The following is a 23,009-nucleotide window of genomic DNA, read 5'->3' on the forward strand; positions in this document are numbered from 1 at the left end:
AACAGGGTCAGTACGGTGACAGGCTCTGCACAGTGTCTGGCACAAGGTATAAGCTCAATAACTATTTGCCAAGATGTTAGGAAATACTAGAGGCTCACTCCTGGTTTTTAGGAAATGCACATGGATTCAGATCATAAGAGGACATCTCCCAGAGACTGAGCAGGGCTTTGAGTCTCCTGAACATTCCTTGTTCTGGTTCCTTATTTGTAGATGAAACCACAAAGAGAGCCTCTCTTCTTCTACCTTGCCCTTATCTTGCAGGATGGGGGTGGGGGGTGGAAGGTAGCACTGACATTTCCTGAGCATACACTGCGTCCAGCATGGTGCAAGGCCCATCAGACACTCCAACTTTTCTAATCCTCACAGCCCCGAAAGCACAAATGTTCATCCCAGATGGAGAGAGAAAGCAAAGAATGAAAGTGACCCAGGGTCCTGCCGGGAATGCAGGGATGGCTCTCCAACAGAACACCTCCGTGGCTTCCCAGCTCCTGACCTGAGCCAGATCTCAACCCCAGGCACCTGGAGAGCCTTCCAAAAATGCAAACCGGGGTAAGATTTGATCCCAACTTTTTGATTTAGTGCTCTAAAAATCTCGGCTGAAGCAGCAAACCTTTTGATGATTTATTCCAATACTCTTAGCTGCCCTGTTGAGCCTGATTGAGATAATCCCTGGCTGGGGCTGGAGTCTCTGGTCTGGGGGTGAGTGAACTCCTACCAGGTGTTGGAGGCCCCCTCAAACTCATGGCCTGGAAAGTGTAATGGAGAGGGCATCAAGATTCCATCCTTTTGACCATCCTAGACTTGAACCCACCAGCTCTCTGAGAAACCATACTAAAGGCTGGCAACATTTCTGTTTCCTTTTAGAGATCCATTCTTACTGAGCGAACCTATCTGCCAACGGTCATCCAATGGAATCAGCAGATCTGGTCCTCATTTGAGAAATTAATCATCATAATACACAAATAATCACTAACAATTACTGAGTATTTGACTCGGAGTCAGGCACTGTCTTTCAGTAACCCAGTGACATAGACATGAGCATTAGTTCCACTTTATAGGCAGGAAAACTGAGGTTTCGAGGGGAGGGAAGGTTAATCAAAGTCAGGCAACCAGTTAGTGGCAGAGACAGAAGGCAAACCAGAAAAACTTTGCTCTACTCACTGTGTAATGCTTTCCCAGGGAAGCCCGGGCAACTCTGCGCTCCCTTTCCACCTGCCGGAGCGCCCAGCACATCGCTAGCCTCACAGATGGCACAACGGCTCCTGCTGGGACTGGGATATCTGTCTGAAGAACACTCCAGACCAGCACATTTTCCTACCAACGTGGACACGTGGCCCAGCCATTCCACCCCACTCAGCCCTGGCCACGAGGTGAGGAAGCTAAAAACGGACTGGTCTGCACATAACGCTTAGTGACCTCATGAACTACAAGATCACTGTGAGTACCTTGTGTGTACATTTAAAAACCAAGACAGAAATTTCATGAACATTGTCCAATTTTAGAAAAATTGTGCTTTGCCTCAAGATGCAAAAAAAAAAAAAAAAAAAAAAAAAAAGGGACACAAAAGGTCCCCAGTGGCTGTTTTGCCAAGGGGTAGAATGATGGATGGTTTTTATTTCCTTATGGATTCTTCCCTTTATGTTCAAACTTTCAATAACAAACACGAATTAACCTTGATAATAAGAAACCAAAGCAGTTACAAAAATAAGCTGATGGACCGTCCCCCCCCACCAAAAAGTCCACATGATTCAGAGTAAAGACAAAAAACGGCTTCCTCTGTAAGTCTCATCATTGGCACAGATCCCCTCACCTTGCAGCTCCCACATCGTGCCCTGGTTATGAATTTCCATCTCCATCTAATGACTCAGATTTCAAGCCTGCCTCTGATGCTGAGAAGAATGGCAGCGTGGGGAGTGAATTACCTTAACCCGTCCATGGCGCCTTTCCAGTCCGTGCGTGGCCTTCTGCGGAGGGAAGGTTTAATTACCGAAAGCTCTGTGACGCAGTCAGCCTATTTTTGGCCTGCAGGCAGGACAGGTTAGCTCTTTATCCACTCCTGCTTTGGCCCGGCTGAGCCTCAGAGGTCACAGAGAGGAGGCATTTTCATGCTGTCCCGCTGCCAAGCCTGTCTTTCTAGAAGCCACTCCAGTCCTGCCTCCTGAGGGACCAGCCAGCCTCCAGCTCATTTCTCCACAAGGACTGACACAGGCTCTCCTTCTAGTATTGTGTGTGTGTGTGTGTGTGTGTGTGTCTGTGTCCCCCGCCCCCAGCTACGGCTGTGAAATGTCCCGGCATGTGCGGGACCGGGCAGAAGGAATGGGGAGCCCCTGTTGTGTAATGCACCTTAATGGACAAGGTTCACTACAGGGATTAGGGGGTGAGCTCCTGCGGGGAGATGAACTGCACTGCAGGAAAATAAATGGGAATTGGGGGGAGAAGGAGGGAGACAGAGGAGGGGTTTGAGCAGGGAGAAAGAGGTCCTGTCCGTACAGAGGGGAGTCTGTGGAGTGAAATGATGGCCAGTGAAGACTATCCCAGCTGGGAGGAGTGGCCAGGGGAGCTTCCACAATACTGACAGCAATAATAATAATGTTGATAGTAACGACAGCTCACTTGCTCCAGACATCCTTCGAACCACCGTCCTCCAGACCCTCAGGAATCCTGTCAGGAAGGTACTACTCTTATCTTATCCCCATCTGACAGAGGAAGCAACTGAGGCACCGAAAGAGAAGTGGTCTGTCCAAAGTGACACAGTAAGTGGCAGGGCTGGGCTTTGAAAATCTCCACCCGACGGCACCAACTCTGTCCTCAACCACTTAACACTGTGGTCCTGCCCTCAGAGCAGCAATGCCCAACGTTCCAATGTTCCGTCGTCGTACTCCACAGGCTGCTTTGCTCTGCCTGGTGAGCCACCCCGTCCCTTAGCTGCTGGAATCTTCTGCAACCTGGGTCACCTCAGCAGCATCTGCAGTCTTGGGGGCGGGGAGCTTGGGGAAGGTAGGGGGCGGGCATCAAGATGCTCCCCAGGAGCACAGGGCAGGAGGGGTGGCAGGTGCCGTGTGGAAAGCAGCCTGAACAGCAGGTGATGCTGGGGAGAAGAAGAAGTCAGCAGAGACGGCGGCCGCATGGGGAGTGCCTTGGAGAAACGCAGGCTGCCCGGGGTCCCTGGGAAGGGGAAGAGACTCTCTCAGCTCTCTGAATAGGAGATGCTGCTTCAAGCTGGTTTCACTTAAATCACAAAAGGACCACAAGAGCCTAGCAGCTGGGTTGGAGGATTTATGGAATTTCCAGACTGACCCTTGAATTAGGTACTTTATCTCCTTGGTTCTAAGATACCCTTTTTAAAAAATGTTTTAAATTTTTACATTTCTGTAATTGGGTTGCATGGTGTTTCTCTTTTCACTTTAAAAACTATTATTACATTGTTTGGGCAGCTTACCACCGAGGCTGATTTAGGGTGGAGGAAAAACAGCTAAGAACTTTCTGCTGGAAGCAGTTGAAGCCGCACAGACGGCGTGTTCACTCATCTCTTTACTGCGGAGGCCTGCACTCCTCCAGCCATGTGTACAAATGCAGAGAAGCCATGCCACCACCACCCCTCCGCGCCCCCACCACCTCAACCAACAGCTCCTGCTTGTCCTGATCTGAGCTCTAACGCTGCTTCCTCCCGGAAGCCTCCCTGACCTACCAGGACCAAGTCTAACTGCCCAATTCCACCTGTGTGATGAATTAATGTCCACTGTCCCCCACTAGATGGTACCCCCCAAGGGGGCAGGATTGAGCCTTTCCCCCACACACACCATTAAAAATCACCAGTCAGGGGCACAATGAGAATTTCAACAGCTTTGTGCTTCGTGAGTAAATGTGAGTCTTGAACATAAAGCTAGAAGAAAAATGACTGATTCCCATCTCAGAGGAACCAAAGTTCCTTTCAATAATCCTTCGTAAATATCACGACCGACACGAGTGGGCATGAGCAGCTCTACTGATTTGGATTTATTCGTTCCGGAAATCAGTAACAAATATTTTAAACCTTTCTGTTCACAGAACTGGTCAGCCCAGCTTGGGAATATGGTGCCTGGAACTTCAAGCTCCAAGAAAAATAAGTCTAAGTCAGACAAAGATGGTCATTTGCAGTGCTGCTATAAAACACACGCTATGGAAACAACCCAGTTCAGTCATCGCAAAAGATTAAGCAAATGATGCCACCGCAGTGGTAAAGTACAACAGAGATATTAAAAGATGTTAATTTCTTACCCGTATTCGCATACGGCAACCGAGCGCATGTCCATAAAGCTGGGTATAAAGCAGGTCCCACACGATGTAAGAGTGGCCATAAGAAGGGAGTTTAGAACACGAATTCATAGGAAAGTAACTTAAGTTCCTTTTTCTTTTTCTTTTTTTTTTTAAGATTTTATTTATTTATTTGACAGAGAGAGATCACAAGTAGGCAGAGAGGCAGGCAGAGAGAGAGGAGGAAGCAGGCTCCCGGCTGAGCAGAGAGTCCAGTGCGGGGCTCAATCCCAGGACCCTGAGATCATGACCTGAGCCGAAGGCAGAGGCTTAACCATTGAACCACCCAGGGGCTCCTAAGTTCCTTTTTCTTTAACAAAGGAGGGGCTGGTATCCTCAAAAGCAGATATAAGGGATAAAGGTACACACCAAGATCTCAATGGTCATGTATTATGACCATAACACAACACATTTTAATAGTGATGACCTCTGATTCATGGAATGACAGGTGACTGTTTTCCCTTATTTGTGCTTTTAAATAGTTTAGCAATTCCCTGCAATGAGCATAGAGAATTCTTAAATCACAGTATCAATACCCTTTAAAAATATATATATATAAACAAAAGAACTTTGAGGAATTAAATAGTGAAGAGACATGGGCCAAAATGTGGACAGAGTAAGAATTATTGTAAAAAAGGAAAACCATGGGACACCTGGGTGGCTCAGTGGATTAAAGCCTCTGTCTTCGGCTCAGGTCATGATCCCAGGGTCCTGGGATCCAGCCCCGCATCAGGCTCTCTGCTCAGCGGGGAGCCTGCTTCCCTTCCTCTCTCTCTGCCTACCTTTCTGCCTACTTGTGATCTCTGTCTGTCAAATAAATAAATAAATAAAATCTTAAAAAAAAAAAAAAAGGAAAACTGTGGTGTTTTGCCCAGCTTGGTAACAGCCATAGACCCGAGCCCATGCAGGAAGCCCGCCCCTCAAAATTCAACTCTCCCACACTTGATCTATTCTTTCTGATTTCCTGAATTCTTGCTATCAGCAGCTTCTACTTCATTTGACTTATTACTCTTTTTCAATCATCTTTTGGGGCTCCTGAAAACAGAAATTGACATTTAAAAGTATAGAGTATCTGAATATTATCTCAATTCGGATAAACCCTCCACCTGTTCCCAAAACCCAGGGAGCATTCGATGGATAAAAATGATATTCAGCCATTTTCTCTCCAATTCTGGAGGGATAAAAAGGAATAATCCGAAGGGAAGAAACAGCAAGAAGTTGGTAGTTTTTATAACACCTACACTCTGTGCTGCAAGAAGGAGAAACATTTACCAGGCTCGCAGGGCAGAATGTTGTATGAAATACCTTCTGTATTTAGCAATATCAGAAAATACCTTCCCACCACACAAACCAAGCCTGCTGGCTTTCCCACCACACTGAGTACCAGTAACGATGCACGTTTGCTTTTGAATATTTGGACCCAAGAGATTTTTCAGCAGGGCTAACCGGTCAACAGTACCATCTTAATGAAGTCATTCACATTATTCTGTACTTGCAAATGGAAATACAGCTTCGCACAGGGGAGAAATGGCGGAGCTGGGGTTCATGGATTTTTTATTTTCATGGATTTTTATCTGGACCAGTTTCTTCAACAGTAATTAATGAACACAGGGACCATTAGAACCTCTAGGCAGAGTCTGGGGTTGAATGCAGAAGATGTACTCATTAAGGATGAGATCCCCTACTTCTGGGTGCTGAAGTTCTTCAAGATGAAATTCCATCTGGATTTTGATGATTTAATGATTTTGAAAATTTTGATAATTTTGATGATTTGGGTAAAAGAGACAATTTTTTCAACGCATGACTACCCACCTCATGGATGTATTACTTAACAAGATTTCAAGGGGGGAGATTGCATATGGGAAGATACAAATATCAGGTTTTGATTCATTGACTCACTCAATACACATTCATCAAGAAGCATCCCAGTGCCTGTTCATTACTGGGCATGGGGGTACAAGGTTCCGTGCATTTTACTCACCATCCTAAGTCCTTTCAGAGCCAATCGCTTTTCTGATAAATCAATTATGTTTCCCAATGGTTACTCTTCCTTTCTCCAAAACTACATGTTTAGAGAGAAGCTGATTCGAGAGAGGAAGCTCCCATTACTTCAGTCCTTAGGAAAAGCAGGCATCCTTGCTGTCATACCGAAGGAGGCTCTAATGAGTGTTTTATACTAATCTGTTGTGCCACCTTCCCATTTCTTCTTTTTCTCCAGGAGTATGGTGAGTTCCTTCTTCCCGTCGCCCCTCCCTGCCCACCCCCACCCTACCCAAGATTTCTGACCTGACCGTAATCTCCTCTCCAGGAACACACTGGCCCCCTAGTGCTGTAGCCAGCTCTGTCTTCCATCCCAGTCCTGCTGTACCTCAGAGGAAAATCTGTCAGGTGCTTTAAAGTTTACCTAGCCCATGTTCTGATGTCAAAGGAGTAACACATTGTCCAACTGACTGTTGTCAGTTGGCTGGAAAGCTCAAGGTCACTAAGTATTTATTTGAATGTTGCATAATTATGGGAGTCAAAGACCGCATCAGGATCATCTTGGCTCTTGGATGTCCCTTTTCTCTCCTTAAGCAAGAACTACAGCAGCTTCCATGTAGTTCTCCCAACAGATTGCCCACAGAACCCTGAGCCAGTTGCTGAGTTACCCGACGATCCTTTCTCAGCCACCTCCTCACCGCCATCTTACAGCCTTGTGGGCACCCATGACCACTAACAACTTCATCCCTGGCAGCCTTGCTCCCGGACATTTAACCCAGACCCATCAAAGTACTGGGTCTTTAATTTCTAGTTGCCAATGTAAATGAAAGAAACCCGCTCCTTTTAAGGTCCAGAGATGTTCTGGCCTTCCAATCCTTTCTCTATGCTTAAATTCTAAACATTCTACAGCTTAATTTATTCATGGGTTTTGTTGAGGGACCTCTATTTTGTCTTCTAATTAAACATAAATTGGAAGATCAACTTGTTTTGAGATAGATTTGAACACCAGTCCCCAAGTCCCCTTCAGTGGCATCCATGGACAAGAGTGCCATTTCTCAATTCCATTCCCACCACTCATGAACTAGGTGTTGCTGGGCAGATTATTTAACAACTCTGAGCCTCAAATATGTCATTCAAAATAGTAATAATAATAGTAATAATACTATCTCATAGGATTGTTGTGAAAATTAAATCAGTCAACATACATATAAATGCATGCAACACATGGTAACTACGATTATTTATTATCACCATTATTGATTGGTCCCACAAACATTTCTTTTTTTTTTTTTTTTAATTTTTCTTAGGTACGCTCCACACCCAGCATGGAGCCCAACATGGGACTTGAACTCATGTCCCTGAGATCAAAACCTCAGCCGAGATCAAGAGACAGTTATTCCACCAAACTGAGCCACCCAGGCGCCCCATCCCATGAATATTTCTTAGGCAAAGCAGTCATTGCCTTTATGAGCCTTTAATGTCCTCTGAACAGCCCTGCTATTGAGAGCTGCCAGCAGAGTCCACAGCAAGATCTCAGCTCTCTTCGGAACCTGGACTACTAGGTTGATGTCCTTCTAGTTGCCACACCTACATCCTGTCTTGGTGACATTTATCCCCGTGGGATAGTAACACTGACTAACCTTCATGGAGGACTCCCTATGTGCCCGGCCCATTTGAAAGGCCTTCCAGGTGTCTGGCCTGTTTAAATCCTTCCACAACTCCAGAGAGCACACACGACTATGACTCCCCTCTCTTCTTTTCAGGAGAAGGCACAGAGAGGCTTGGTAACTTGCCCAAGTTCACACAGTGGCTCAATGGCAGAGCTGGGACTCCAACCCTGCGCCCGTGCCCATGACCGCCCTACCGCCCTGCCTCTCCCTGGAGTTACTACCTCAGTAGAAACGGCACACCACGAGGCACGAATATGTGGCAAGGGATGAGAAGCAGGGGAGGTGGGGGTGGGCATGGGGGAGGCACAGCGGGTACAAGTCTGTCTCTGGAGAGTCCTGAGGAGCAACCAACCAACCACTCAATTAGTCAGGCGTAGCCGGCGCAGTGCTCCCATTCTGCCTCGGAATGTTCTGAGGCTGCTGCAGCCCCTTGGATGTCTGAGGGGGAGGCAGGCCCCGGGCTGTTCCCTGGCAGTGAGGAAGGGGGCCCAGCTGGAGCATGGGACACGCTAACGAGAACAAGGCTGCGACAGAGGGCGCTTCTTCTGGGTTGCCAAGAGTTTGGGTCATTTGTAAAACAGGGGCTTGTCAGAGAGTTTCAGACAGATTCGGGATCCAGAACCAGAGGGCGCCTGAGGATCCCTTTCAGGCGGTGGGGCTGTGGGATGCCAGTCCCCACAGGGGCATCTCCCACAGATCTCACTGCACTTCCACGGGACCAGCAGAAGAACCAGCCCTCCAGGCACGCCCCCGGCCAGCGCTCTGGACTGAGAGCTCCCAGCCCCGCTCTGCACAGGACTCTCACCTCCACCTTACAGATGCGGCCGCGAGCAGGAGAGCGCGATGCCACAGGACGCAGGGCTGCCCAGGCCTGGAACCAGGGCCCAAGCCAAAGAGCTCAGAGAAACCCCAGCCATTGTCTCGGCCCCTAGTAGGCCCCCTTTGAACAAGAGGAGCACCGACATCTTTCCTTCCTTCTGCTCCCTCCGACACCAAGAGCACCATGGGTGTCCCCAACCCAAAGGGAGAGGAGACAAATGCCTCGCTGTTCTGGAGCTGGTGTGCAGGAGGCTGGCCTCCAGGGGTGGCCATGGGTGGCCATGGGTGGGAGCCGTGGGGGAAGATAAGCGGCTGAAAGTTCCCCTTTGTGTTGCTCTCACAGACGTTTCTGGAAGGGGTCAGTTGGGGGTGAGTCCTCATTTATCCAAGTCAATGTGCACTGAGAAGCCAGCTCAGATACTGTGGTTAAAAATAAATCTCCACTCACCATCTTATTAATATTCTGTATGTGTGTTAAGGACCTTTCGCCAACAGGGAGAAAAGTTCATTTACCCAGAATGGCTACCTTGGCTCTGATAATCTGGTAAAAGGAGCTCGATAACAAAGCCCTTGATTTCTTTTTAAAAATTACAGGGAAACGCCAGGGACTGGACAATCCAGAAAGGCAATTTCTTACTCGGATGGTCTGCTGGCATTTGAGTACCACTCACAAGCTGTACATATTTCTCTGTGCCTCCGTTTCTCCTTACGCAAAATGGAGATAATCACAGTACCTGTTGTACTCTTAGGTTAATGGACACAGACCCCTAAGTCCGACGGTGCCTGGAGCATAAAATGCATTCGATACAAGTGAGCTATTCTGCAAATTCAATCTATTTTGTAGTATTTGCAGTCATGACCGTCATTTATGCTTACTGTGTGCCAGGGGCAGGGTTGAGAGCTTGCAGGCATCGCACAGTTGAGTCCTCCAGACAATCCCATGATTATATATATATAATGGTATTATAATACAATATAATATAATATATATAATATATAATGGTATTATATATAATGTAATATAATACATATATATACATATATGTGTGTGTGTGTGTGTGTGTATATATATATATATATATATATATATATATGTATGTATTATACCCATTTTACAGGTGGGAAAATGAGAAAATGTAGTCAGAGACGTCTCCACCCAGTGGATGACACAGCAGGACTGAGACCAGATCCAGCCGAGCTCACAAGCAACACTGTGTAGTTTCATTGTCTGGTTGGTGCCAGACCATGAGGCTGGCAGGAGAGAGAACCTGCTGGTCCCCATGTAACTTATGTAGAAACTGAGGCAGAGAGGCTAATAACGAAAGTGTGTCCAGTTTCTTTGTGTGACACTGCGTTGAGAACAGCACAGTGGATGGGACAAGAAATGAAGCCAATGGAGACTAGGAATACCCGGTCTTCTCTCTTGACCAAGATAATAGAGCAATGGCCTTTCTGGTCTCTCTCAGGGGGAGCTGTATCCGTGCCACTGAACACCTCCTCTAAGAGCCGCAAAGCCCTTGGCATTGCTCCTCGCACACGATCGAGCACATGGTAAGCTGGTTTAACTACAGTCCTGCAGTCCCACTTTGAGCGTGAGAGAACCCTGTGGTCAGCACTTCCCAGCAGCTGTTCCAGCATTCCCAAGTTACTCCGGTCATCAGACTGTATTCACCTTCCATATGGGGATCACTTGCCTGGAAAACGCTTCATCCTTCAAAACCTTGCTCAGGCAGCCCCCAGGTGGCTCAGTCGGTTGAACATCCAGCTCTTGATTTTGATTCGTGAAATCGAGCCCCGCGTCAGGCTCTGAGTTCAGCACAAAGTCTGCTTGTCCTTCTCCCTCTGATCTTCATCCCTCCACACTCCTCCCTCAAATAAATAAAATCTTTTTTTTAAAGATTTTATTTATTTATTTGACAGATAGAGATCACAAGTAGGCAGAGAGACAGGTAGAGAGAGAGGAAGGAAAGCAGGCTCCCTGCCGAGCAGAGACCCAGGACCCTGGGATCATGACCCGAGCCGAAGGCAGAGGCTTTAACCCACTGAGCCACCCAGGTGCTCTGCAAATAAATAAAATCTTAAAAACAAAACAAAAAAAAACCCTTGCTTAGCTATCTCTGACTCCATACAGCTTTCCCGGACCATCCATTCCCCTCAGCAGAACAGACGGCTCCCACTCCTTCTCTATTTCTGGATTCTTTACATAGTTCGAACCACTGCAACACAAGGTCCTCCATTAGGCTGTGAGCAACTCTGTCCAGGAACCCACAATTTATTTCAGTTCTTTAGGATTTAGCAACGCATGTATGATCTACGTCAGGGGTTCTCCACGGGGGCAATTTTGCACCCTAGGGGACATTTGGCAATGTCTAGAGGCACTTCTCGTTGTCACAACTAGAGGTGGGAGATGCTACCAGAACCTCGTGGGCACAGACCACAAATGCTGTTAAATACCCCACAATGCACAAGGCAGCCCCTCCACGGCAAAGAATTATCCAGCCCAAGATGTCAGTGATGCTGAGGTCAGGCTCCTGGTCTACCTGGTGGCTCTTGGGCCTCACCCACACTGCTGACTGAAGAGTTTGCCGCACTCCTACCCAGGGCTCACGACCTGCAGCAACTTGTGCTTTGGTCCCCAGATATTTGCAGCACCTCTGAAGGAAGAGTATACCTCCCTCATCCCTAAATACATGCTTTGCCTTGCAGTTACCTTTGGCCAATGGCATGACAGCACGTGGCAGATGCTCGGGGTGGCCCCACCCACCCTTCTCACTCCAGCACCTTCCACCTGCCAGCCACTGCGTCTCTTTGCCTGTGGCCTTTCTCAGAAGCTAGCAGGCTTCTCTGCCCCCACACAGGCCAGAAGTGCTGGGGAATTAAAACCCTCAGCCAATGACGGGCAGGTTTGGATATGTAAATATACCAGTTCCCTTATTCAATTGAGCTTGTGATTTGTCCCATCTCTGTGAATTTCCCCCATGGGATTAAACAGGAGTTGCCCACACTGGTAGCAGACTTGACACCCCACCTTCTCCTGGCTGCCTTCCACTTCCTCACTTCTAGGATCTAGAATCTTCTCCTAGGAACCCAGACCAACATAGAATAGAAGGAACACATGATCCCTCCCAGAAGCAGCATCGAGAACCTTCTCATAGCTCTGCCATGGCTCTTCTCCTCTCTCTGCTACAAGAGAGGGACAACCCAGGTAGGGGCTGCTTCTTCTGCCAGGGTCCCGCATGGGGGATACAGGGAGGACACCTGCAACCGGTGTCCTGCAACCAGATGTAACAGAAACAAGAAGGAGACTTTGTAGTTGTAAGCCACAGAGATTTGGGACTTGTTGTTACATAAATATAACCTGGTGAGAGCTGACTGATACAGGGCCTCTCACTCCTGGGGGACCTTTCTGACTGACTCTGTCATAGGAGACCCAGGCTATCTACCTTCCAAATGGTACCTGTCTGAGGGCAAAATCGTACAGCATAGCCTGGGTCTCCTTGAACTGGGAGATGATTATTTACTTTTTTCTCTTTCTCTGTAGCTCAGAGGGCCTTGTGCCAGGCCAAGAGACAGATGAAAGCACTAGTCACACAGTGGCCAGGCGACCTCAGGGAAAATCCCTCCCCCTCATCTGGAGCTGCCCCCTTCAATGCAAGATCTGACCCTGAGAACCATGCTCCATTCCCGGCATTCGCCCTCTGATTCACCAAGGACCATAGCCAACTTCATTTTCTCCATCCCCTACTTGATCCATTAGCCTTGAGAACAAGCTAAGTCCAGGCCCAAACTCTCAAGGGAAAGACTGTCTCATCCACTTTGCAAATGGCTCAATTCTTTTCTCCTACTCACATGTCAGAAGCAAGAGTTGCCCTCCCCCTTCCCTCTGTCCATGACATTTATTGCATATGCACCACGTGCTATCATGCATCAGGCTGGAAAGTCCTCACAGTCTGTCACAGCATTTCCCACGTGCGGGTCACTCACAGAGGCCACACAGCTATTTTTGCCATATCTGAATGCCATCTCGGCTATCCGTTACTTACTAGTGCTTAACACTAACCAATACTTTGTCCTTAAACGCGTGCATCCCTAGAGGAATTTCGGCATTACTTCAATCCATGGAAAACCAGTAGCACCGACAACTAGAAGGGGGGCCATGAAAATGCGCATGACCAAGAACAATTTCATTGACTTTCAACTAGGTCTGCTTGCTGAGTCTTCTGCCGCCTTCCCCCTCTCTGTTTAAAAGGGAGGTTGAGGGGCGCCTGGGTGGCTCAGTCGGTTAAGCATCCAACTTTCAATCTCAGCTCAGGTCTTGATCTCAGGGTCGTGGGTTCAAGCCCCACACGGGGCTCCACACTAAGCATGCTGTGTACACACATGCGCGCGCACACACACACACACACACACGCAAATTTAAAGGGAAGTTGAAAGGTTTGGGGGCAGTAGCAAAACACAGCAGCACCTGTTTTAACCTTGTCTTAATCAAAAAGGTTTAAAGAATTCAAAAAGGAAATGACCGTCTCACCATACGATGTGACATCCCTGAATTTGCCATCATTGCTACTCCAGTCATCTCCTTTGCCCCCTGAAATCATCTCTCATTTCATGGAACATCCAGCTCGCACCTGCTATGAGGCTCTATCGTCTGCCTGGATCCTGACCACATGGGGCTCAGTTACTGAGAGCACAGATCTTCTAGCCGGCCAGGCATGGGTTTGAGTCCTGCTGCCCCATGGCCTCGCTGGGCCTCTCTGGCAAAGTCAGCAAACCTCAGCCCTCGGTTTCCCGAGGATCGCTCTCATTCCCTCACCCGCCCTGTTGTATGACTTCGGTGGTCGATGACTACTGAGTCACAGTCTACATTTTCGGAGCAAACACAGCTGCCTGGTCTCCTGAGAAGCTGGATTTGAACTCGCGACCTTGTTTCTCTTAGTCCCAGCAAATCAGAGAATATGGCAACGATGCCTAGAAATCTTTGCAAAGGAAGACTCTGTGACCTCACTCGAGGGCTTTCGGAGAGGCAACATTTCAATGACGCCGGAGGCATCACTTCTGTAGTTTTCATTCTTTACCGAATTGTCAGAAGTACAGCGAGCTCCCTTAATGTGCCCAACTTCTTGCTAACAAAAGGACGCTTAAGCAAGCATCCCCTGGGAGACGCCAATGCAGAGCCTCAGGCCCCACTTTGTGAGGTAGGTGCCCTTAGTTGCTCCATTTTACAGATGAAGAAACTGAGGCCTAGAGGATTTCAGGAACTTGCCTGAGTTCATTAGCACCTGGGAGCTGGGGATGAAAGCCCAGGCAGTCTGGCTGGGGCGACTGGACTCTGCCTAGGACGTCTCCCCGCCTTACAGCGTGGTCAGAGATTCAGGCCTGTGGGGTCTAGAAGCATTGGGACCCATCGAAGCAGCACCTAGGCTGTGTCTGGGGCTTGGCAAAGGCCTCCTCGCACGCACAGTGGCTGGCACAGAGCGCAGGGGAACACGAAGGGCCTCCAGTCACAGAATGAGGGAAAGGGCGTCCCAGGACCAGAGAACAAAATGCTGGCCACCTCCCGCCTTGTCCCTCCTGCAGCTGTCTTTCTGCACTCTTTTCTCCTTGAATCCCTTCTTTCAGCCCTCGAGGCCCATGGCCAAGGGTTGCCATTTCCATAACAGCCCCTTCTTAGCTGGGCAGACCCAGCAGGGGTGCCAGTCACAAGGACCTGGACCAGACTGTGCCACACGACAAATCCCAGGAACCCAGCATGGGGGCAGGAAGCAGCTGGTCTGGGGCAGGCATGAGGCCAGCCTGTGGGTGAGGGCAAGAAGCCCGAAAAACCAGGGACAGAGAAGCAAAAGCAAAGGTTGGAAGGACAAGGGGAAACTAAGCAGAAGAAAAGTGAAAACGCCAGAAACTGAGTAGATTGGAAACAGATAAGAGGACAGGAGGCTCAGCTGTATCAAAGTGGGGGGCTGTGGGTGATCCCATCGGCTATGCGGGGGGCTATAGGGTCAACAGAGCATGGGCAGAGGGTACACTGGTCTGGGGACTGGGCCAGTTGCCCACTACTCAAAGGTGCAGAGCACCAGGTCCGTGAACAAATACTGAGAAGCTGCATCCCAGAATCATGTGAACCACGAGCCACAGGCACAGAAATCAGATCATGGGATTAATAATAGCTAAAGTTTACTGAGCATTAACTCTAAACCAGGCACTTTGCTAAGTGCTTTACACAGATGATCTTATTTAACCCCCGCAGAAACCCTCTGAGACCCCTTGTGGCCAAGAACCTACTAAGCAAGTATCTGGGCTCCAAAGCCAGGCTGGGTTTGAATCCGGACTGCTCTGTATCTTAGCTCTGTGATCTCGGGCAAGCTACTTAAACTTTCTGCTTCTCAGTTTCCTCATCTGTAAAATGGGATCATGCAAATAGTTATGTCACACAGATGTGACGAGGATTAAATAGAACAATAGGAGTAACTAACATTTACAGTGGTGACTCACAGAATGTTAAAGCCTCTGTCAACTTAACAGTAATAATTACTAACATTAGCCCTTTTAGAGATAATAATAATGATGATAAAGCACAGGGAGCGAAGTAAATTTTTAAGTGTGGGGATGGGAATCAAGCCCAGCCAGTCCTTCTAGAGAAGCTGGGTGTACAACCCACCTGCCTCACTGCCTTGTGTGAATTCAGAGGAGTAAGGTGAAGACGGGATGCCACCAGAGGAATGTAGAACAAAAGGGGCAGAAAAGCAGAGGACAGAAAGAGCATCTGGATGCAACAAACGCACAGCCAGGAGGCCCTGGACCTGAACTTGCATGTGGTCCTGGCAGCCCAGATTCAACACCCCTACCATGGAAACAGGTTTTCTAGATGGGACATGAAGACTGTGTTCCCAAACCCCAGGGCACTGCTGCAAACTCATCACTGTGGTCAGAGCCATGCCTGAACATGCAGACCTGAGGAGTGACATCAGGAGGTCACTGGACCCGGACTTGGTGGGGTGGGGTTCCCGAGGATGCAGCAGTGGTAACAGCTAAGAGATGCTCAGTGATCACTCTGTGCAAGGCATTGCTCTAGGTACTTTGTGCCTTAACTCACTTAATCTTCACCCGCACCCTAAGAAGTCAATTCTAGATCATTCCCATTTTGTAGGTGAGCACATCAAGGTACAGAGAGGTCAAGTAACATTCACAAGGTCACACAGCAAGAAGGTAAGTCTCAGAGCCAGGAATGGAACTCGGGTCCTCTGGCTCTGGAGACTATATTCTTAACATCCAGGATCTATAATACCCAGCCAGGCTAGTCTCAGAAATGAGTCGATAATTTCTTAGAACTTGAAGTTTCCATTTTTGTCACTGGATCCCCAGCCTGGACACCAAAGTATATGCAGAACAGTCAACTAAAAGGCTAGGCATGGAGAAACTATCAGATGATCCCAAATTGAGAGGCGTGTTACAAAATAACCAATCAGTCCTCTTCAAAAGTGTCAAGGTCATGAGAGACAAGGAAAGACCTAAGCAACTGTCACTGGGGAGGAGACAGAGAACTGAGTGCATTGTGGGACCTTGAATTGGATCCCAGAACAGAGAGAGGACCTTAGTGGGAAAACTAGGGAAATCCAAAAGAGTTCTAAGTTAACTGTATTGGAGCAGAGTTAATTTCTTGATTTTAACCAATGTTCTATGGTTGTGTGAAATGTGACCATTACAGGAAGCCAAGAGAGGGGCGCCAGGGAACTTTCTGTCTTACTTCTGCAATTCTTCTTTTAAGTCTAAAATTATCTTAAAAAAATTTTTTTTAATTCAGTGTTGAAAAAACAAAATAACATTCGAATGACGGGAGGATCAAAACCACTGACACTGTCAGTTTAGAAACTAACGCATTGATCTTTGTAATTATATCATTTCCACCTATTTATGCAAATACGTATTCATCTTGATTCGGCATCAGCTCTGTTTTAAATTGTGAATAACAACAACCACCCAAAAAGCTGGCGGCATTTTGATTTCGAAGCCTGGGTCTGCTTCAGAAGAACAGATTACTTCCATGTGCTTGAAGATGTGACTCTGTTGTCTTTCTCTAGGACTCAAATCCTCAGCGATGCTATTCTACAAATTTATTCGACCCCTACACGTCGAGGGCCGCTGGCCAGGAAAGGCTTGGATCACTTGGAAGTTGAAGGAACAACTTTGCAGGCAGGGGTGAGCTTCCAGAAATGTGGCAGGTTTGGCACACATGGACCCACTGGCAGGCCAGAGAGACGTAAGGGTCTTCATGAGGGTCAGAAGGGCTGGCAGCCAACGGGGTAAAGGAGAAACAAAGGCATGGTTCCCGCCAGCTATGTGCAGCAAGGTGGTAAACATTCTGCCTGCATTAGCTCATTTAATTCTCTCCACACTACCGACCAGATGCTCTACATCCCTGGCTCCATTTGATCAATATCGAAGGGGTGTGGTTACCAGCTCTGTATGCAAATGAGGCAGCTGTGGCCCAGAAAGGTTGCCTAATCAGAAGGCTAAGTGGCCACACCAGAACGTAAGCCCAGATCTTCTGGATGGGCGAAGCCCAGGCTCCCTCCATTCTTCCTGCATCCAAGGAATGCAGGCTTAAAAAAAAAAAAAAAATGCACGGTTTAAAAAAAAAAATCATCGGGACACCTGGGTGGCTCAGTTGGTTAAGCGGCTGCTTTCGGCTCAGGTCATGATCTCAGGGTCCTGGGATCGAGTCCCGCATTGGGCTCCTTGCTCAGCAGGGAGCCTGCTTCTCCCTCTGCCTCTGCCTGCCACTCTATCTGCCTGTGCTCACTCTCGCTCTCTCTCTCTCTCTGACAAATAAATAAATAAAATCTTTAAAAAAAAAAAATCATCAAGCAGCTAAGAAGACATGAACCTCCTCTCAGTGACCCCTGAAAAGTAACACTCAAAGACAGGTTAGAGCGGGCATATTCATGCAGGTTTTGCCCCATCCCACTGATTGTGCCTGTCACATTTATCAAATCCAGATCATCTAGACCTTGGACAAGCAGAGTAGTTTCTGCTTGTTGGTTGGTCTGTTTTTTGTTTGTTCTGCTTGTTTTCTTTGTTTTTTGACCTTAGTCATCTATTTTGGAGATCTACATAATCTAAATTATCTAGGAAACTGCAAACATCCCTTCCCTTTATTCCAAGGTGGGCTTTTCTTTAAGGAACCCGGGTTCCCTCCTGCACTGTTGGTGGGAATGCAAGCTGGTGTAGCCACTCTGGAAAACAGCATGGAGGTCCCTCAAAAAGTTGAAAACAGAGCTACCCTACAACCCAGCAATCCCACTACTGGGTATTTACCCCGAAGATACAAATGTAGTGATCCAAAGGGGTACGTGCACCCGAATGTTTATAGCAACAATGTCCACAATAGCCAAACTATGGAAAGAGCCTAGATGTCCATCAACAGATGAATGGACAAAGAAGATGTGGTATATATATATATACAATAGAATACTATGCAGCCATCAAAAGAAATGAAATCTTGCCATTTGCAATGACGTGGATGGAACTAGAGGGTATTATGCTAAGCAAAATAAGTCAATCAGAGAGACAATTATCATATGAGCTCACTGATGTGAGGAATGTGAGAAACAAGACAGAGGATCATAGGGGAAGGGAGGGAAAAATGAAACAAGACGAAACCAGAGAGGGAGACAAACTATAAGAGACTTAATCTCAGGAAACAAATTGAGGGTTGCTGGGGGTTGCGGGGTCAGATAGGGTGGCTGGGCAATAGACATTGGAGAAGTATGTGCTATGGTGAGGGCTGTGAATTGTATAAGACAGATGAGTCACAGATCTATACCCCTGAAACAAATTATACATTATATGTTAATTAAAAAAAAAAAAAAAGAAGAAGAAGAAGAAAAGAAACCCGGGTTCCCAGGCTGTTTCATGACATGGGTATTTCTAAATGAAAACACCTGTGCAGGGGCGCGCGAAACCAGCATTGCACTTGGAAGTTCCCTTAGTCATTTTATCCAGAAGCATGAAGCTACACGGAACCAGGCAAACTCCCCTTCATCCAACCCGAGTCCACTGGTTTCACACTTGGAAATATAATCAGTAATACCCCTGCCTCCCACCCCCAAAACACATTCCAGTCCTGGTTTAGGATTCCACAGTCTGGAAGGAAAAAGCAATACGTGAATTTAGGAAAGGACAGATTCCCCAGATCCTAAGATGCGGGCTCGAGCGGAAGGGACCTGATGCTTTTGCACAGTATTATTACTTCAGGGACTGATTATCCTGAAACACTGTTTGGATGATGACACGCAGGACACTTGGGGGGCACTGCCTCCAGGGAAGACCTCAATCTTAAAGCAGTTTGCTGCTGCCTTATCACGCATCTTCACCCAAAAACAGAGGAAAGGCCAAAACAGGAGGACATTAATGCTGATGGAGCAAAAGAGATTTAAGGTTGTCAGACACCCAGCAGGGTTTGGGAAAAATCTTTCTCTCCAAAACAGCTCCCCCTTCCCACTCGCGTGGGCCACATGTGTCTTTATGAACAACTCTTAACAGTCCACTTCTTTTCCATGAAGTTTAATCACTTAGCATAAAAAAAGAAGCTCTCAAATGTGTTTGAGAAGAGTGGGGGGTGGGGTGGAGGACAAAAGGGGTCTTTCCCCATAACGGAATCTCTTGATGGGACTGAGAAATGGCATGTTTTGGATTTACGGCTCCCCAAACCCACAAGAGTGTGAAAGGCAAGCGTGTGTCCAACAACACACACAACCTGTGGTTCTCTTCAATACAATCCTGTGCAAAGTCAGGTCTGAGGGGAGCATTTACAAGTTGGTCTTGGGAAGGGTGCATAGCCAGCCTGGTTTATTGCAGCTGTGGAAGGAGCAGGGGAGGATGGAGGGAGAAATCCATAGCCCCATTCTTTGTGGATTAAGTGCATTAGAATCTGTGACACAGAGCACAGCCCAGTGCACAGAAAGTGCCATAGAAATGTCAGCTCTTGGGATGCCTGGGTGGTTCAGTGGGTTAAAGCCTCTGCCTTCGGTTCAGGTCATGATCTCAGGGTCCTGGGATCTAGCCCGCGTCGGACTCTCTGCTCAGCGGGGAACCTGCTTCCCCCCTCTCTCTGCCTGCCTCTCTGCCTACTTGTAATCTCTCTCTCTGTCAAATAAATTAATAAAATCTTAAAAAAAGAAATGTAAGCTCTTATTACAGCTGCTGCTATTATTACTAACACTGTGATTACAGCTGCCCAGATTCACAAAACTAGTCAAAGCTTCTGCCACATTTAAGTAATTCCTCTGAAACAAACAATGCAGGTTTTTTTTGTTTGTTTGTTTTGTTTTTTAAAGAAGGCAGACATGGAATCCGGGATGAGCAAACTCCCACCCACAAAGAGCAAGGCACCCCCGCCTGTGACATGATCCTTGGTAGAGACCACCTAGCAATTTGGGAGCTTAGAAGCCTTCACTTAAGGCTTGAGAAGGTGCCAAAGACTTTCCTGGAGAGCCAGTCCAGAGAGAGAGACATTTGATCGCATTTTCCAATGAGAAGCATATGTCCGGGGTACATATGCTTCCTCCACTCGTGTATGGATGGAAAAAATGCTGAGTACATTCTGTCCCAAGAACTTACACATGCTTACCCTGCAAGGCTTAACTTTTTAATTTAAATCCCAGAATCCTGCCACAAAACCGGCCAACTGAAAGGTTGCTCTGAGAGCGACTTCTGGGCAATCTATTTATCACGTGGCAGTCCCCAATAGCTAAAACAAACGTTCCCTGTAGTGCACACATCCGTAGAGTTGGTAAAAAGCTGTGTGTTTTCTTTCTCCTTTCCATGATCATCACGAGGGACATCTAATAGATTCCACTGAAGCACGATAGCAAAAGACTTCACTTGCATGCTTACTTTGGGTTCAGGTTCATTACCTTGTTAAGGAGACATCTGATTTCTGCAGGCAATCTTTAAAAAGGTCACATCTGCAATGACTCACATATTTTCATAACCCATCTATGTTATCATTTAATCCCTTGGCCAGGTTTCAAAAAACTCAAGTGCTCATGGGTTTCATAAGACAACCAGCACCAGGTTCCCAAACTCTTAGACACAGGACAGGTGACGCCAACTCGCTCCATAAAATGGGACACCCTCCTTGACACAAGAAAGACCTTGGTTCCCTGGAGAGCACAACTGCACCTAAGACTTCCACGGAAAGGAGACCGAGTTTTGCTTTGCCTTTGAAAAACCACCCCGGGTTGTGGCCTTGGGGCTCATCTGTAAGCACTAACCTTCTCCGGATATGGTCCGCAGGCCTCTTCACGGATACATACGTGAGCGTTATTCTAGGTGACCTCCTGTTAAAGAGTTTTATTTTAAATCCCAGCTAATCTTTGCGGCTCCCTGGACTGGTCTGATCTCTTGACACATCCTAGTTCAGGTCTATACCAAGCTGCGAACACCGTGGGAACAAGCCTGGTGTCTGTCTCCCTCTTTCCCTTTCCTCCAGTCAATTCTGTTGCATCAGTAACCTTTTCTTTCTCCTCTGCATCAACAGCAGCATAGGTGAGCCAAAACGAAAAGTAAAAAATAAAGGATAGAGCCGTGTGAGCCGATGGCTCTCCCGACAGCAGCAGTGTTAAGGCAATTTAGGGACCTGGCCAGCGGGATGAGCCCACGCCTGCGCACACAGCGCCTCGCTGTTTTTTTGAGTGCCCCTGGGTATTTTTAGAGTCTGCAGGGAGAAGTTAAGCGGCATGGGGTGGCTGGTATGCTACTAATGACACCCTGAGCTTCCAGAAGCGGGCTTCACAGCAACCGCGGAAGCCGAGGTGATGAAAAGCAACACTTGTCTTTAAAATCACACAGACGTCGCGGTGTAGGTGGAAAAGACAAGAAAAAAAGTCGTTGATAAAAGCTGGGATTCAGCACTGCAGAGCACAGGGGTAAGGCACCTAATTATGAGAGACTTCGGAGTTTGTAGAAGTCCTGTATTTCCCTTCCTTTTCCCTTCTTCTCCCCCTCCCTCCCTCCCTTCCTTTCCCCTCTTTTCTTGGCTTTTTTGTCTTCCAAGCATCCTATTGGGGACCCCCCCCCCCACCTTTTGTTGGCTCTGCAGAGGTGAACGCAGGGATCCAGACCTGGCCAATCAGACAACCTGTGGCCAGCCCAGGAATGGGGGTGCAACTCCAGCGAAATCCAGCTCAAGAGATGGTTCCCTGGGCCTTTTCCTGGAAGCGGCAGAAATGAGGCACTTGTTATCACTGGGATCATTACCTGGAAGGATGCTGTAAGCTTCAGGCGGCAGGACACATTGGTGCCTGAAACAAAGATGCCCAAGAAGGCCCAGCCAAGAGATGGCAAGGGGAAACAGCATTTCAATGGCAGGATGTGAGCCCCGGATCCTGCTCTGTCTGTGGCCACTGACTCCCTAGAAATCCGAGGAACCTGAGCCAATAAAGTTTCCCCCTTCTTTCCCTTTAAGGAAAGCCCCCAAAAGAGTCTTAATACAGAACGAGCTCTAAATGTAATTTAAAAAAAAAAACACCAGAGGAATATTGAAGTAGAAGCCAAAAGTCTCTCCAGTCATGCCCACCCTATTGTTGAAGCAGACACCAGCCCCTCAGCAGAGGCCCCTGAACTCTCCTCCTTTGCCTCAGAAAGCAGATGGGAAATTCCAAGATGAGCCTCCCTTGTGCTTCAGGAAGATAAAGTGTAACATTCATTCCTCATAAATGTCACACAGCACCCTTTAAATTCTTATCTTTCCCAAAAAAGCAGAACGGTTTGCATGGTTGTCAACAGCGTGCAAACACTGACCCCTCATAATCCCCTCCCCCCATCGAGTGATGTTGATGCTGATAAAACTATGAACATGGTATAGTCCACAGCCTTGCACAAAGCAGCCAACACACAGTTGTTAAACTTTTGCTCTCACAATCCGATTAAAGACTCACAACTACTTTGTGAAGCAAGAACTAAAACGTGTCCATTTTACAGATGAAGATACTGAGGCTCAGAAAGACTGAATAACTCATGTGACATCACATAGCAACTCAAAAGGAAAGTCAGGCTTCAGACTCAGCTCTCTATAGCTGTGAAGTCAGTGTTCAACCACTGTGAATGGGTCCCTTTCCATGGAGTCGCCTGCTGCTTGACAGATCTTTACCTCCATTTACCTCACACTGTGTTTTCCCTCCTGGCCTGTCAGCCTCTCCGTATTTCCATGTCTGCAAAGTTCCTGTTCAACCTGTTCTGTGTCTTCCT

At 47.5% G+C, this 23,009-nt stretch overlaps 1 protein-coding gene across 7 annotated transcripts in view; it reads right to left on the reverse strand.

Moving 5' to 3' along the window:
- SLC1A2 (solute carrier family 1 member 2) overlaps positions 1-23,009 on the reverse strand; it is a 142,846-nt gene that overhangs the window by 89,293 nt on the left and 30,544 nt on the right. The window contains exon 1 of one of the 7 annotated variants that reach the window (XM_047692534.1): positions 21,035-21,367. The exons of 3 other annotated variants lie outside the window; for them this stretch is intronic. Coding sequence is in view for 1 of the 4 variants with exons in the window: in XM_047692531.1 (XP_047548487.1) it covers positions 1,923-1,936 (14 nt within the window). In the remaining 3 variants the exon portion in view is untranslated. Of the gene's footprint in view, positions 1-1,161; positions 1,255-1,922; positions 1,942-6,579; positions 6,661-21,034; positions 21,368-23,009 lie in introns of those variants that run through there. 3 more of the 7 variants (XM_047692536.1, XM_047692531.1, XM_047692535.1) reach the window with 3 other exon arrangements.

Source organism: Lutra lutra, chromosome 10 (genome assembly GCF_902655055.1).
Source record: "Lutra lutra chromosome 10, mLutLut1.2, whole genome shotgun sequence".
NCBI classification, from domain to species: domain Eukaryota; kingdom Metazoa; phylum Chordata; class Mammalia; order Carnivora; family Mustelidae; genus Lutra; species Lutra lutra.